The 17,009-nt window shown below is 42.7% G+C and overlaps 1 protein-coding gene and 1 non-coding gene across 3 annotated transcripts; both read right to left on the bottom strand.

Moving 5' to 3' along the window:
• Nucleotides 1–3,753: 3,753 nt before the first annotated feature.
• Nucleotides 3,754–16,957, bottom strand: brd1a (bromodomain containing 1a). Of its 2 annotated transcripts, none has more exons than XM_019278930.2 (13): nucleotides 16,819–16,957; nucleotides 14,213–15,632; nucleotides 13,807–13,975; nucleotides 13,496–13,627; nucleotides 13,250–13,378; nucleotides 11,932–12,244; nucleotides 11,473–11,832; nucleotides 9,219–9,794; nucleotides 8,698–8,839; nucleotides 8,399–8,532; nucleotides 7,272–7,381; nucleotides 6,650–6,804; nucleotides 3,754–5,286 (listed from the first exon to the last, which is right to left on the bottom strand). In XM_019278930.2, exons 2-13 carry the CDS (start codon nucleotides 15,613–15,615, stop codon nucleotides 5,103–5,105), a joined length of 3,807 nt encoding a protein of 1,268 aa, XP_019134475.1. In that variant the 5' UTR covers nucleotides 15,616–15,632; nucleotides 16,819–16,957; the 3' UTR covers nucleotides 3,754–5,102. The 2 variants fall into 2 exon arrangements, with proteins under 2 accessions (XP_019134475.1, XP_019134476.1); XM_019278931.2 differs by having other exon boundaries at nucleotides 13,819–13,975.
• Nucleotides 12,518–12,590, bottom strand: trnak-cuu (transfer RNA lysine (anticodon CUU)). The gene has a single exon. It is a non-coding gene; the product is annotated as a tRNA-Lys (tRNA).
• Nucleotides 16,958–17,009: the final 52 nt, after the last annotated feature.

The raw sequence follows: 17,009 nt of genomic DNA, 5'->3' as shown, positions 1-17,009 counted from the left end.
TTGACTGCTGTGTTTACCTCCCCGCGCAATTAGTATCCGGAGAAGACAGACAGACAGACAATGAGAGGAGGAGAGAGTCTGCTGTGTGTTTGCGTGCGACTACATTAGCTCCAATTGTTTAGAAAGATGGGAGATGTCTTTCAGCGCGGCTTGAAGGTGGCTTTCTATATCACAGAGCCATTACGAGCTCATCTAATCCCCATAATGCTGCTTTACCTCTCTGAATGTCGGTAGCTTGAAGTAACACAAGCTGGATTGGCTTAAGTGAAAATGCATATTTCAACAGTTTTTTCAGCCAGATTTGCATCCAAGACGTGGGCTGCTTTTGGGCTTTTTTTAAGATGCACTTATGAATGAACCCACAAGAGCAAACTCCACAAGTGATACAGTGCTTTTGGTTCAACTCCTGCCCACACACACAGTGCCTGTTTACATGTCTATCCTTCCGTCTGAATATTGAAATGAACACTGTTGAGAGGAGAACCGTCTGCCCACTCTCGGTAAAAGGGGGGAAAAAAAAGAAGAGGTGGCTATTGTTTGGCGTTAACCGAGCTGGAGGAGAGGAGGAGAAGAATAGGATAGCCATGTCTTCAAACTGATTTAGCGTTAATTGACATTCTCTCTAATGGGTGCATCCACCATTTGAACACAGTGATGAAAACGGCTTTTTATGCGGAATACTGATGCATGCCTATATGAGTTGAGAGGGGAGCAAAGAGGAGAGCTGAGCCGAGCAGGTGGACACTCATGTACGCCGGGTTTGTGCAGGGTTCTTGTGTGGAGCCACAGCGCCTCTCTGTGGACAGAACTGGAATGACAGCCTCTTCTTGTTGAGCTCATATCACAACTTGTGGCTGCTCTGTTAAGCTTGAGTAGAAAGGCTTCAGGCTACATTACATTTATTGTATTTTTTTTTCACAGTAGCCATTTTGACATGAAATAGTGCACACAGGTGTTACCAGTGACACTAATTAAGGCTCCATTCCATTCAGGTCAAACAGAGTCAGGGGGCTGCCGTGGTGTGGAAAGTCTCTGCTGCACTAATTGGAACTGAACCTTAATTAGTATCATTGGAAACGGCTGTGTTGACCCTACTATTACATGTCAAGATGGCTGCTGTGGAAATGGTCTGTTATTGTAGTTTTGACTTCGCTACATTTGTTCTACCTGTTACTTTTCAGCTCCTTTTATGTGTTCTCAAGTTTATAGAGGTGAAAGAGGTACCCACTGAGTAAAAATACAAAAGTGTTAGCATCAAATACCATTAAACAAAGGTATTTCGCAATAATGTATGTTATATTATCGAATTAGAATTATTGGTACATAAGCATCACTGTTGCAGCTTGTAAAAGTGGAGCTGATTTATCCTACTTATATTATATATATCATTCTGTAAAGTAACTGAAGTTGTTACATAAATGTAATGGAGTAAAAGTATAAAGCAACATAAAATGGAAACACTGAAGTAAAGTACAAGTACCTTGCATTTGTACTTTAATATTTACATAGTTACTTCTACTTTGGATACCTGCATTTTACTGATAGTACTTTTACTAAAATGGCTTTAATACAGGATTTTAACTTGTAATGGAGTACCTTTAGAGAGTTTGTATTGATATTTTGCTTCCTGGTCTTCAGATTTGCACAGTCAGTACTGAAATATCTGCTGAGGCACACTAGAAATTAATTAAAAAGGATAATTGTAATGATTTCATTTTTTCAAACACCTCCTGAGACTCTAAAAAAAACCTCCTAACTCGAAAATCCCACCTTGGATGTTTACTAGTAACCATGAATTTTCAAGCTGCAGCCTAATTTGGAAATTCAGAATATTATACACATAAGCATCAAAAATAACCTGAGAAGGCATTTCCTGAAGAAAATGCCTGTGAGACTTGGCAGGCTGCAGCCACTGCTGTTGCTTGAAGAGCAAATATTGACAGTAGAAAAGCTGCATTTACTTGAGAAAAAGCAGGTGTGCTTGCTCACAGTTTAAGATTACAGCTCAAGAACACGAGAGAATATCTTCAAACTTAAACGTCCTCTGGCACTACAGGGGACTCAAACTTAAAATGCTCAATCAACAAGGATAATCCTGTACCAAGAGAGCTAAAGCTAAGACTTGACAGTGCTCTACAAAATATTGTATATCTCAGAGCCTTTTGCTCTGATATTGGACCCAGATTGGGATGACATCAATAACCACAGGACGGACAGGTATCCTAGAGAAATGCAGCACACCTTCACATCTTCTTTAAGATTAAGCTTGTGGCTCATAGACTGAGAATATTCAGTTACAGAAAGAGAAAAGTCAGGGTAGTACTTTACCTTCATTATGGTATAGATCTCAAGAACTAGGACACCTGTGGATATATGTTCCTGTAGATTTAAAGCTGTGGGAGCAGAGAGCATAGAAATACCACACTCCTGATCACACGTTGAACTAATGGAAGTCTCTAAACGTCATTTTGACTTAAGCTGTAGCAGCAATCAAGACACAGATCACAACCTTGAAGGTTCGAAATGTTGTGAGAGTTTTAAAGTTCTAACAAATTCTCTAGACATATGTCAGAGCAGTTTAATTTCAAAGTTGAGTAGGCCTGAATCGAGTGAGGTCATTCCTCCATTATAAACTTCCATTATAAAATTATGATCTTCAAAAATTCATATAAAAATTGCTGGAATACGCTTGACATACCAAAAGTAATCACCCACATCTGCTCAGTAAGCTGTGCAATTTGATATTCATTCGATTTTTTTTTCCTCTTTTTATACAAATCGTTTGGGAGTAATTAGATGCCAAATAATGTGATGGAGTACAATAATAATAAACAAAGATGGAGGGTAAGGATAACCTGCTTCTGGCAGCTCTTACACAGTCATTTGGAAATCTATTTTAATCTTTTGAAGTACTGTCCTAACCATTAATCAGCACATGGGAAGTGCACGACTGTCAAGATCATGTCAGGTCCACGCAACATGTGCTGTCACAGTTCATAAGCTGACCTCTCTCTGAAGCCTACAGTACATTATGTAGCTTGGCAGCCTATAGGACACAATGTGCAACATACGTGGACAATGAGCACTAGAGTAGATGAGCAGGGTACAGTGCCATATGGCAGGTAGGAGGTTGAATTAGTGTAAGTAACCTGCCAACCATGAAGGAGAATTTGAGTCCGCCTTGTGCCCCAGATAAGCCTTAAAAATGTAAATTTAATAAGTTTTTAAGTGGAACCCAAAGAATTAATTTCATTTTGAATACTGCGCTGTCACTAAGAGACTACAGAAAAAAAATTACAAAAAGGAGAGGCAAGTGTTTATATTTGTATATTTTATTTTTTGCTTTGCTACAAAAAAAAAAACCAAAACAAAAAAAAAAAAACAGTCCCAGCAATATTTCATATGACCTGATTAAAAAAACTACTACAGTTAAGTACAAAATGAAATACACCAAAACTACCCAATGCTACCCAGAAAAAATAGGCAAAGAGTATAAAATGAAATGTCTTGAAGTCTACTACTACAAAAAAAAGTTAGAAAAGGTTACTTAAAAAGAAGGCAAGTATCCACCACAAAATGTGCCACTTTTCCCACAATCAGTTTGCACGTCTTTTCTCGAATATAAAGTAATGCAAATACTTTACAATAAGTTAACGCAGGCACATCTCCCTACGACTACAGCGAAACCAAGTAACAGTCAAATGTATCACGTAAAAATACACTTTACTTTTTTTGTCTTTTTTTTGGCAACGATTTCACACATCACACGGGAAAAATGAATCAGCGAAAAAACTTCTGGGTAGCAACATTTTTGGTTTCTTGAGAACGATACAAGTTCCGTGTCCACGACTGTCTGTATGAGCTTCAGAGACTTACATACTCTATTAACTGTGTATTCAAATCATATAAATATATATGAACAAAAATATACCAAAACTATTTTTAATACAAAAAGGATTAATGCCAAATGGAAGCTTACGATTATAAACTTCAATAACTTAAAAAGTGAAAAAGGGAATACTTTCATACTCATCAGAAACATGATATTTTAGCCCTAATCTCCTTAACACTAAGGCTTTTGCACTTTCATTTTTTATTCTTCTTAATCTTACAGCACTGTCAAAATAGCACTCACTCCATGGTGCTGAGAATGCATCAAGTATAAATACTAAGAAAACTCCTGTACAGTACTAATTTATGTCAAAACTACAAAATAAGTTAGTGTCAGGCAACTGTACACATTATTTACAGTTTAAATACAAAGGAAGGGATTTGTAAATGGAGATGACCAGTATGTAAATGTGACCTTGATATAAACTTAGGCTTTGGCTACAACAGGAAATGTATGTTTTTGCCCACTTTAGCTAACGGACCTTTTTTACAGCAGCCATTGTGACATGAAATAGTAAACACAGGTGTTACCAATGATGCTAATTAAGGTTGGAACCTTAATTAGTATCATTAGTAACATCTGTGTTGACCTATTTCAAATTTAAATGGCTGCTTTGAAACATGTCTATTGACCAGCTACTTTTATTTCTTATTTTTGATATTATTATTAGTTATAATTAATAATTTGTAACAGAAATAATGATTGGCTCTTTGCCAAAATAAAAGGACCAAGTTGTAAAAAGGTTTCTGTCTTACTGCAAAGTCCTGACACCATAGTAGCATTTGGTAAGGCTACCAAAATGTAAGGGTTTTTGTGTGTGTGTGTGTGTCTTGAAATGATGAATTTAAATGATTGGTGAAGTGAGGGGAGAGTTGGGGATAGGGGGTGGACAAAAAAAAGAGCAGTCTCTAAGCACAGTTACAAGCCTGGAGGTGGATAAGATAGACACATTCATTTCAGCAGCAGCCGTTTTCCCATCGGCACATGGTAGGAGTGTGTGCGAGTAGGAATGGATGAGGAAGAGACACCACCTGTTACAGCAGGTGCCCAAGTAAACATTTGAGTCTCCTGCAGAGACGGAGAGAGAGAGAGAGAGGGGGGAGGTGGGGGCTACAGAAGGGTATTTGGTACAGGAGAGGTACAAGTTTGCGTGTCTGAGTGTGTGTGTGTGTGTGTGTGTGGGGGGGGAGGGGAGAGGCAGCGAATGTCATCAGTCCACGTCACTGAGGTCGCTGACTGGCTCGTCCTGCACTATGCTCAGGTGGTTCATGGCACGGCTGAAGGCGATCTGGACAGCCTTGCGAATGCTCGATGTGCGTCCTTCCATCATTTTGATTTTGTCTATGGTCTTGTCCATTCCCAGAGGAACCATCTTGGATCTAGGAAGCCACTGCCTGAAGGCGAAAAAGACAGCATCTATAATACAACACCTGAACAGTAGCTAGGGTTCAATGTTCTTCTTTCAAACTGAGTCTTAGTTTAAACAATGAACGAGAGCTAATTAATTATAATGGTGCTTTCTTTGTTCTTACAGATTTTGCTACGCAACAGCAATTTTAGCGTGAAAGCTGATCCAATTATAATACTGTAATAAAAGTATTCATTCAATCACACATGCTCTGAGAAAGGCGTTGTCTTCCAATTGCTTGTTTTGTTCTGTCCAAATATATTCAATCTTCAGTCATATAAAACAGAGAAAAGCAATAAATGCTCATATTTATGGAGCTGGAATGAACAAACGTTATTTTCCTTGATAAAATCACAGGGTTTCTGCAGGAAGTGTTGCATGGAAATGAGAGAAAATTACAGCACAATTTCCAGTAAATGCTGCAACATCGATTCCTGGTATTCAACCCTAATAGCAGCAGGAATCACAAAAGTCACAACAGTGCTAAATTGCTACTATGGTTGCTGCAATGATTATATCAGTCATGTGCAGTACTCGGAGGGATTGAAGGTATTTCTTAAAAAGGTCCAGTGTGTAGGATTTAGAGACATCTAGTGGTGAAGTTGCACATTACAGCTAGCTGAATACCCCTTGCTTCCCCTTTTCTTTCCAAATGTGATGGAGAAACTACAGCTCCGAAAAACAACCCTATTGTTTGTTTGTTCTGGCCTACTGTAGGAACATGGCAATTCAACATAGAGGAGTAGATACGTAGATATAAAAAGGTCATTCTAGGGTAACAAAAATGTAATGATTCTCATTTCCAGGTGATTATACACTAATGAAAACATAGTTATGCATATTATATCCCATTTCTGCCATAAGTAGAGCCCCTAAATCTCACACACTGGACCTTTAAGGAAACTAGGGAAGATAAATGTGTGCCAACACACAAAATAGAACTTATTTAATCAACTGATTGGTCCTAAAGGGCAGAACAAAATGCTTTTTCACACATATTTTAACAACTAACAATATTATTTATTGGTTTGTTTAGTCATATTATTAACTATCCTTTTAGTACAGTATGTCAGTTATAGCCCCATCATGTTCACTCCAAGATGAAGAATATTACTTTCCTAGTAGCAGATAAAAGATAAGTACCATCGTCACAGTTAAAGACTGAAAAACATTTTCCCAGTGCTGGGAGTCCAGGTGAAATTTTCAAAGAGAGTCATTTGTTGTCTCTTGACATTCGATGTCACGCAGCCACGAGAGCGTAATGATCAGCTGACGGACGGGTTTGACAGGTTTACCCTTGGAGGAACCCGCAGCAGTTTTAAATCACTCCAACAAATAATGGCACTCACCAGCTGCGCTTGGTGTCGAAGAAGAGGACGAGGTGGAGTTTCTCTTCGGCTTTGTACTGCATCTGTTCTCCAATGCGGAGCACGTCCATGGGGGGCATGGGGATGGACACCCCGTTGTGCTGGCAGCCCACACGCGGCATGTGAGGGTCGATGATCTACGCACAGCAGGAGAGGCGCGAGGGGAGTTAAGACAGTCACACTCATTAAGGCAAACGCATGGAAAACATGCATTCATCCAGGGAATTAATTGAGCATGTGGTGAGGATGTCTATCGTGTAAACACACACAGACACACACGTGCACTCACTCACTCCCACACACACACATACATACAAATGCATGCACACTAGATTCTTTTGCTCATTTGTCCCTTCATGCAAAGGTCAAATTAAATTGGTTAACAGACAGGCTGCCACCTAGTGGAAAAAAAAAATTCAAAAATTCAAAAAGTCAACTGTTCACTGGACCCCAAAAAGAACAGCTGTAGTAAAACCTGTGTTACAAGAGTGTCAGAATTAGGTTCCAATGTGTCCCAACATGAACAGAAGATAAGGAAACATCAGAGTAACAGATACTTCAGTCAGTGATTGTCATGCTCTCTCTCTCTCCCGCAGACACTCACCAAGGCAGGGTAGGAAGGGTATCCACTACATTTGGCCCAAACTAGCTTTAGGGGTTCCAATGCAACTGTTGCAGCACTAGCGGGCATCCAAATATTGCTGTTGCCAACCTCTATGGAAGCAGGAACAACACCAGACAGGTTATGTGTGGATTAAAAAAAAAAAAAAAAAGCACAGACAGAAAGACATTTTCCAAAGCTGTGCATGGAGCACACGGCAGATCAGGGTGGGAAATTAACTTTGTCCCCCTTTAAGAGCCACGAGTGAACGACAGATATTAAAATGTACCGGCCACTTTTGAAATTTTATTAGCCAAATATGAATTTTAGATGAGTGGGAGAGTCTCCAGGTGCTCGATGGTCACATGCCATGATGGCAGGCAGACTATAAAAGGACTCACCGGTCACTGCCAGATGTCACAAGATGTTGGCTGGTGGCTGCTGTTAATTTCCAACCCTGCAGTTTTTTTTGTGTGTGTGTGTCTGAATACCAGGTGTCTGCAAGTTCTATCGAGTTAAACTTTAAACACCAAACTGATGCTCAAAGTAGAAACATGAGGCCAATTTTCAAGAACTCTAAATAGTTTTCAGATTTTCAAAACATTTTAATATTTTACAGAATCCACAGACCGCTGGAGATATGCACAACTACTTACTGTACTGTATTACTACAGGCCAAGGCAAGAGTGCAACAGGCTACAAAGAAACGCTGTGTTCTGTTTGGAGTTAGGCTCAACAGATGCGTTTCTGAGCATATTTTGCCTGATATTTATTGAGAAATTGCATGAGACAGCCGTTTTTAGGATGTATATTTGACTTTATTTTCTATTAACTATTAAGTCCAGTGAGGTTTTACTGTTCTCGTGTTTAACATTTAGTTTTCTTTGATAAAGTGAATTATTGTGTCAAATCCACTACCTAAGTACATAACTTCGACTTATGTTTACTGTATCAGAGTTATCAGTATGGATCGAGAAATGTGTGTAGCCCTGAAGTACATAATTTCAATATATATTATTAATATTTTGCTGGAAGAATTCTGTGTATTTTTTTGAAATTGTGAATAAAATCTGTATACATAATCCTCACAAACATGCAGATTCCTGAGATATGTTATACAGGCAACTTACCAGCAGCAATTCGTGCAGCTTTTGCAAAATTCCCGGTTTCGATGCAAGCGATTAATTCGCTCTTATCGTCCACAGTGTTTCTCCGGACCAAGGCAGGTTTCCCCTTCCCACATTTTGGAAGACTGAGAATAGTGCTAGAAACAAAAAAAACAAAACAAAAAAAGACACACCAGAGTCAACTTTAGAAAGAAAACATCTAGCGCTCATGACGGCTTGGGTCAAAGTCTTGGACGACCAGCAAGAGAACAATAGAAGGATCAAAACTCAAGATCAGACATGTCTTCTGTCTGGTGGCTTACCTGGTGCTTCCCGGCAGACTGCTACATGAGGAGATGGAGGACTCCGAGGCACAGCGTCTTCGTGGCTCCACAGGTCTACTGGCTCTGCTAGAGTCTTCTATCTCTTTCTCCTCTTCCACCTCCAGAAAACCACTGGACAGGCCTGAGAGGAGGCGCAACATCATAGTAGATTTACAACACACTAACATACACATGTATCTGCACTGGCTACAGGTTGTTCAATCAACCTTGAGTCTAATTTGAGCAAACCGATGTAAAAGAGTAAACAAGTGTCTGTTGTGATGACTTGTAATTGGCGTAACAGCTCACTGCAATGTTTGTTCTGTCAGTTTCAGACGTTGGCAGCAGAGCTAAATACTGCGGTGCTAATTTAATCGGAGCCTTGAAGAAATGTCATTCGAATTCGAACATACGCTATCTCAAAGAAACGTTCAGTCATGCAGAAAATTGCGAAAATGCTTGAGATGGTAAAAATATTGATGCTGCACAGTCAGTGATACACAGCTGTTGTATTTTCTTACCAGTGTCGAGACGTTTCACAGGGGACTCGCCCTCCTCCTCGTGCTCTCCTCCGTCCTCCTCGCTGTCTCTGCCGCCGCTGTGCTTCCTCTTCTTGCTGTGAAGCAGCGTCTCCAGCCTGGGTATGACCACCGATAAGAAGGATTTGGAGCCGAGCTGTGCGCCGTCCTCATCTTCCTCCTCGTCGGCCTCTTTTATTTCGATTCCTTCCGAACCCTCGTCTCCAACCTTCAGGGGCTTGTGGGGACTGGCGGTCTTCGACTTGCGGAAGAGCACAGCAGTGCGGCGGTTGACTGTGCCCGTGGGCTCGGCGAGGGTCGACGTGGCCACCACGCTCACGTCTCCGTCCAGCAGAGAGTTCTGGAGGCTGTCGTGGGAGTAGCCGTTGAGGCGCGGCACCGAGGAGAGCAGGTCTGGTATTTCGCCGTCGAACTTGACGCGTTTGCTGTGGGTCTTCTCGTCACATTCGGGGGTGGCGTCGATTGGTTTGAGGGTGGGGGGCTCCGGGTCTGTGTCTGAGTGGATGAGGGGAGGGATGGAGTCTGAAGGCTCTAGCTTAGGAGGAAGGGACTTGTCCCCTATAGGAGAGAAGAAAAGAACAGACACAAACTGTTTACACTTGTAATTCAACCAAAGAGCCAACATTATTCATTCAAACTGCAACCCACACAACAGACATTATTCATGTCATGGCACAACTGGCTGCTTTTACAATAATTGCCATGTTTCTTTTTAGGTTTTTTTTAATTGTTATTAATGTATTTTCCCCTTTCTCTCTCTGTTGAAATAAAGTTGCATTGTGGTAAAAGATTAGCTATGCAGAGGAACATAATGAAATCTTTGGCATCCTCTTCTGGAAGAAGAACAACACAAAAGCTATCGATAAAAAGCACAAACATAAACAATATCCCAAAATGGCAAAGACAAGAAATATGACCTACGCTGTAACGCTATTACCAACAGTAATGCGCCGCTTGTGTTGGTGGAAAACGCTGACACAGCACATTACGGTATAGCTTTTGGGTTTATCATAAAAGTAAAACAAGGCGCTATTTAGCATAACACTGGGGCGCTTTTATAAATAAACAATGAGAGCAAAATTACTTTTTCCATTTCTTTTCTTCCCCCGCCGCCGCCAGCTCATTATAACGCTATCTATTCAGGGATCAGTTCCACGGAGAGACATAAGAATGTTGTTAGGATTCGCCGGCGACACTCCTTCTTTCTGCTGCTAGAGCACGGCTGTCACATCCGTGTAATCCTGAACTGTCTGCTTCTGTGGTTTTTAGAATGAGGGAGGTCGCAAAAAAAAAAAAAAAAAAAAAAGGTTTTGTATTTGTTGAATAATTTTCAAGTTAAATGATCAGCCATTGTTTCCAACAACGTTGGAACGTCAGAAGGAAATGAGCAGGAGTACAGGGGGGTCATCGCAGACTGCTACTCCCATCATGTAAGAAGGAGCTCTACCACTATATATTTCTCATTTGTGAGTCATTTTTTATCCATCTTGTGCACATGAACTGCTGTGACAAGTGAATTTCCACGCTGCTTGATCATTAAAGTCTATCTTATCTTATGTTATCTTGTGTGAACTGAAGTATACTTCTGAAATTAGATTTTTTTTTAAACAACTCCCTCCCTCAACTCTGCCATTTGGACACAAAAGCTGCTGTTGCTCCACTCTGCAATGAACCTCAGATTTTCTCTGTCAGATAGATCCACTTTATTGCTGTGATAAATACTCTTAAGTGTCAACCAACGTTGCTTAAAAATCTTATTTGGCATTAATAATTAACATTAGCTCTAATAATCCTATTAACGTTCAATGGTTTTTATCAGTTAATGACATAATTATGTTTTGGCTTTCTTGATTCGAGTTTTAATGTTCACTGCTTTTCCAAATATGAGGAGCCATCTGTAGCATTTTGAGCAAATTTCATATGCTCCCCTCAAACAGACAGGGACAGTTTATTGTGATTTTGTGTCAAGTAGCCTGAAAATCAGACTTAATCAACACTTTGTTCTTCGAATCGCTCACAAAAAAACATGTTGGAGGTAATTTAGAGGTCGGGAAACAGGCTGATGTTATAGTACTAAATCTAGGTATGACAAACAGCATGTGACTTTGCTGTGTGTTTTGGGTTGGGAGCTGAGGGCTAATCTCTGACCTCCGACCTGTGCCTCAGGATATTAAGGACATGTGACTCTCCTCTCACATAGAGGCTGTTTGATGAGTTAAAGCAGATCCACACGTACCTTCATCATCTGGAAAATGTCCGTTGGGCTTCAATCTGTCTTCCTTAGTGGGTTTACTCTGCTCTGAGTGGCTGGCAGCCAATGAAGATGATGCTGACGTGGAGGGAGTTGTGGAGGAAGAAGAGTGGTGGTGGTGGTGATGGTGGTGGTGGTGGTGGTGGTGGTGGTGGGAGGGTAGGGATCTCTTTAAGCTCATTTCGTTGCGCACGTCGTTGATGGTCTTTTTGAGCAGCTTTAGTCGCTTGCTGCGCGAGGGGCTGGACTTCATGGCACAGGTCAGGTCGAACTTCTCCAGGAGCTGCTGCAGCTGCTTTTCCTGAGAAAGATGCTCCCGATTGGCTGGCACTAGTAGGCGGTCCACTAAGGAGAGAATTATGTCATCAGCAGGAGATGAGCAGAGAGAAATATTTTTCATATATTTACTGATGCAAACATGTCACAAAAACATGTGACCCTTACCGTCCTCCCAAGAAAAAGATGGCGGTGCTTTGATTTCAGGCGCCTCCGCCAGATGCATGCCGCTTTCCGTGTCAAATCCGATCTTCTCCACGTCTCGCTGAGCCTTTCTGAGCAGGGCTCCGCCCTGGTCTCGGAGGCGGATCGCTGCCCGGTAGAAATATGTGTCCTTTGAGTTATATTTCATGCAGTTATCGACAATGAGGTTGAAGTCATTCTCAAACTGCTCCAAATTGTTGTAGCCCTGTCCGTCGATGCGCTGCCGCATGGTGGAGAAGTCCATTGGGTGCTTGATGTGGTCGAGGTAGTCGGGCACCTACGGGAAACAGCAAAGAGAATTAACTATTTTAATATTTCTTCAGAAAATAAAAAGCAAATGTGACTGCATGTGGCCTGTTAACCGAACAATCTTGCGCAAATATGATTACTTTAGAAAATAAATTCACATCAGCAGGGCCAGAATCTAACACTACTATTATCCAGAAAAATCTAGAAGTCTTAGTGCCAACACAAACACTTTCCACACAAGCTCAGCTAACCGAGAAAATTAATAATCTACCAGTAATGTAGCGACTCGGTCAAAAGCAAGCGCCCAACGTGGGGCTCGAACCCACGACCCTGAGATTAAGAGTCTCATGCTCTACCGACTGAGCTAGCCGGGCATGCAGACAGGAACACCCTTCACCTTTTTCAAACGTCCGTCAGCGTACTCTCAAGTTACACATTCATCTTAGCAGGAAGTCACATTGCTCAACACTGCGGGGGTGGGGGTGGGTGGTGATTTACAGCTCACCAGGGTCAGAAAATGTGACATGGAGGCAGCAGTTGTTTGCTGGCTTTGAGTCTTTGTCGTGCGTATGAGTGCGACTTTTAACAGATGTAAGTGAAAGCAAAAGCTGTGATTGTTCTCCCTTTTTGGTGCGTCACGCTATCGCTCATGACATCACTGCAACATTTCTGAAGCCGATCTGGCAATCAGGCTAAGAAACAGGTCAAACGGAACACACCTGCTGAAATACTGTCACGGGCTCTCGTCATGAGAAACAGCACAGCGGCAGCAGGCAAAGGGCTGTGTTCAAATACGAACCAGCAAGTCCAGTTTGAAGGCTTATCAAACAGGAAGTGTCTGTCTGTTGTTTTTCCTGCTGGTGCTCCCTGCTACAGCACTACAGGTTTCAACTTTTGCACGCAGTGAATGAACCAACTGAGAGTACACAAAACGACAAAAGTAAAATCATCGCTTAAGAAATGCAACATTTACGCACGTCCAAATGTAAAAGCAACACAACAGTACAACTAAAAAGTATCTCCTGAAGCTCACCTCCGTGACATCAACCGGCTGGGTGAAGATCCTGGCCTGGTCTTTTGACTGGAGTTGGTCCAAGAGGGCTCTGAGCAAAATACTGAAGGGAGTCAACTGCATCTCGAGGATCGTCTCCTGTTGTCTGATCTGCAACACATCAACGAAAGAGACCATACCAAGATCAGACCGTTTCATTCAGAATTTCGGTGGCCACAGGCTCAGATAGAAGGCTAACCCCATGTACCAGCTGATTCCTCCACCTACCTCTTCCCTCTTGAGCTTCTCCCTCTTGCGGATTAGCTCCAGCAGCAGCCGAGCTCTCTCCAGGTCGTGCCGGAGGCGGTGCCATTCTTTCAGCTGGTCCTTCAGTGCCCTGCTCTCCTCCTCGTTCTGCCTCTGAAATAAATAAAAAAACGCATACATTAAAGAACACAATCGGAAATGATCGAGCTTGAGAGGAAAACATTGAAATAAAATAAATAAAAAGAGATCAAAATAATGTGTGAAGTTCTAAAAGCTACTTGTACTTTGGTAAAAGTTAGAATGAAGATAAAAGCCTTCTGTGGTTGACTGACAGATGAACAAACCGGCTGTGCATTCTTCTGAGACTGCATGCTTGTCTGAAGGCGTCTGATGAGGGGTAGCCCATTCCTGGACTGCCTCTTTAGTGTCCAGTAATTTAGGACCAGCTCCACAAATGCTTTCTTCTTCTGGACTGACACCTGGTTCAGAATGGTTTGTAACCTAGAGGAGCCGGAGAGACGGGGTATTAGAAGAATACAGACGGGGAGAGAGACCAACAGCTAGGACGCAACAGACAATGGGAACACACTCGATACAGACCAAATCAAGCTCAAATCCTCCAATGTTTGCACATCAACAACATTATGTCCCATCAGTGTCCTTGAGAAAGACAAGAAAGCCCTCCCTGGACTACCACGCACACCAACGATCTATGCCGTAAACGTAAAGAGAACATACCTGTGAGCAGGAAATGTAGGCACAGTAGCAGGTGTCGGATCTTCGCTTTCAGGTTCAGGCTCGGGCTTCTTACTCTTGCTCTTCTTCTTCTGCTTCCCTTTTGACTGTCCTCTACTGGCGCTTCTCCCTTTGTCCGCCTTCTTACATAGTCCATTTTTAGGTTTGGCATCGTCGTATATCGTAAGAGGCCGCCTTACGCACCCGTTGGGTGTGTGAGCTCCGCAATACGCCGTCTTTTTCACAGAGAACGTGGGCTCTCCCGTGTCCGTCACCTCTTTGATCGGCTCCATCTTCATAAAGAGGCCGGCCTTTTGGGCGCAGCTGACGTGGAAGGCAGTGTAACAGTTGGCTTTGTGACACTGGATGCACGCTCCGACGCCCCTCTCCTTGCAGAGGTAGCAGGTGAGCTTCCAGCGGGCTGGAGGAATGTGGCTGATGCCGTCGATGGGTTCGATGAAGGTGGTGTTGGAGAAGCCGACCTCGGGGACCCAGAGGGCGCACACCACGTGACCCCAGCGGTCGTCGTCCGTCTTTTTCACCGCTCCGCCCTTGTTAGGACAGAGTATGCAGTCTGCGGGCTGGGTGGATGCCTGGAGGCAGTGTCTGCAGAGCCACTGGCCCTCGGGAATGTAGGGCACACCGTAACATTCCTGGTGCACGGCCACGTTGCACATGTCACAGAACAGGATGGCGTTGCTGTTGTGACACTCTCCGTCCATGCAGATGCAGCAGACGGCGTCCTCGTCGATGGGAGCTTGCTTTTCGCTGCCTTTATCCAGACTCTCCAGGTACAGCTCTTTCTCAAAGCGGTCGATGAGGAACTCAAAGACGTTGTGAGAGACCTGACTGACCCCTTCACTTCTCCGCTTTTCATTGACCAACTCCAGCCAGGAATAGTCTTCTTCGTCCATGTCATACTCCGTTTCCTCATCCAGCTCTTCCTCTGTCTTCTCAGTGTATTCATAAAAAGCAGCTGAACGCTTAGGAACTGCCGGAAGATTATATTCCACCGTACGAAATTTAGGTTCCGGAAGCTTTGGTCCGGTATTAACACCAGCGTGATGTCCGCCTCCTTCTCCATGAGCAGTGATGCCCAGCGCTGCGTTTCTCTTCTCCTGGTTGTTTTTTAACCTCACTGACCTCAGTAGGACCTGCTGCTGCGGCTTCTCAGCATTCTCCTTATTGCTGGTGCACTCCATCATCTCCTGCACCATGGGGTCGTCGTCTGAGATCACGTCCAGCTTGTCATATATGCTGATCCGATGGACGCGGCCGTCGATGTCGAACTCCACCATGCGCTGCGCCTGGGCGTACGTCAAGATCTGCTTGTTGGGCGAAGGCTTGATGGGAGACGGCGGCCTCTGCGGCACCGCGACCCGGTGCTGCCGAGCTTTCTTCTTCATCTTGACGCTCCGTGTTGCTGCGGAGACACAGAGCGGGGAGGAACGGTTAAGAGATCTGCGTGCATTTCGCTGGGCGAGTTAAAGCAAAGACAGAGAGGACGCACTTTATTGAGGTAGCTAAAACACAGTACATTCTGGCTCTATTTGCATTACCTCTACTGTATGTTGTGACCTTGATTCCCCTTTTTTTAAATCTCTATTAGTAGTTCTATTTTTAAAAAAATTCTATTTTTACTTTTTTATACAGTTTTCTGTTTGTAAAGATCTTAACACAGGTTTAACTTTTTAGCCCAGGGTTTGAATTTCTTTGCACATATTTATTTAAAACCAGATTTATGATGCAGGTTCATTTTAATACATGTTTACTGTGTTATAGGTTCATTCCAATGTTTGTTTACTGTCATTTTAACGTTTGTTTACTGTGTTATAGGTTCATTTTAATGTTTGTTTACTGTGCCTCATGTTGCTACGGGATGCTTGAACTTCCCTCAGGATCCATAAACTATCTATCTACCCAGCACAAGCCCAAAATGTTTAGAACAATGTGTAAGCTGCAACCGAGATGTGTAGATTAGTAATACCATTCATTCTAGCTATGATAGTGCAGCTGTTTCACACTGACACTTACAGGTATACTAATACACCTTGGACCAAAACACTGGTTTAACATTGTGTGATTTGAATGCATTTATACTTTAACACCAGCTTTATTATGGAGCAAAAAGGGGTGGTGCGGCTTTCACGGACTCTTCAAACTACAGTGACCATCTCCCAGTTTGTTGTGACCTGTGCTGTAGTATAGTACGTTGCAGCTTTGTCAATGAGCCGAGGCATTTAAATGCGGTGGGAGGCGGCCACACAAGACCCCCTTTTTTTTTTTTTTTTTTTTTTACAATATGACTGCGCATGAGTTAGCACTTGCCCATTTGGTGCAGAGATGAAATTTCTTTTTCTTTTTTTTTCTTTTTTTTCCAAACTAACGACAAACAGTCAAAGTTGCTAACAATAACATTAGCCCAGCTAGCCCAGAGAGCTAACTTAGCAGGAGGAGTTAGCCACCCCCTTTAACGGAACAAATGGCGTCTAACAAAAACAAGAGCAACGTTTGTTAATTCACACCCAACGTGCAACATTAAATAGACGGTTTTGCAGACGCACTGCATGCCAAAAAAAAAAAAAGCAATATAAAACCAAAGCACGTACCTCGGATTCACCAACAGTTTCGCCAGTTGAAGACGGTAGCTAGCCAGCAGCCGTACAAAGCAATGGCGACACGGCCTGCTAAGTGGCTCTAAATCCGCACACAGTGTTCTCATCCAACGGGCGATACTGGGGTCTGTTCAGTGACTAATAAAAAGAGAAAGATGCCTGCTTGGTGCCAGTGAAGTTTCGGT

Source organism: Larimichthys crocea, chromosome XX (assembly GCF_000972845.2).
Source record: "Larimichthys crocea isolate SSNF chromosome XX, L_crocea_2.0, whole genome shotgun sequence".
Taxonomy (NCBI): domain Eukaryota; kingdom Metazoa; phylum Chordata; class Actinopteri; family Sciaenidae; genus Larimichthys; species Larimichthys crocea.
The sequence above is the reverse complement of the archived record's forward strand: the minus strand, read 5'-3'. Positions and strand labels throughout refer to the sequence as shown.

Excerpts from the sequence above, each read along its gene's own strand:
- brd1a (XM_019278930.2), bottom strand. The coding sequence starts at position 15,615 with ATGAAGAAGAAAGCTCGGCAGCACCGGGTCGCGGTGCCGCAGAGGCCG. Across the intron at positions 13,976-14,212 it reads CCTACATTTCCTGCTCACAG|GTTACAAACCATTCTGAACC; the intron begins GTATGTTCTCTT and ends CGGCTCCTCTAG. Across the intron at positions 6,805-7,271 it reads ACCCTTCCTACCCTGCCTTG|ATCATCGACCCTCACATGCC; the intron begins GTGAGTGTCTGC and ends TGCTGTGCGTAG.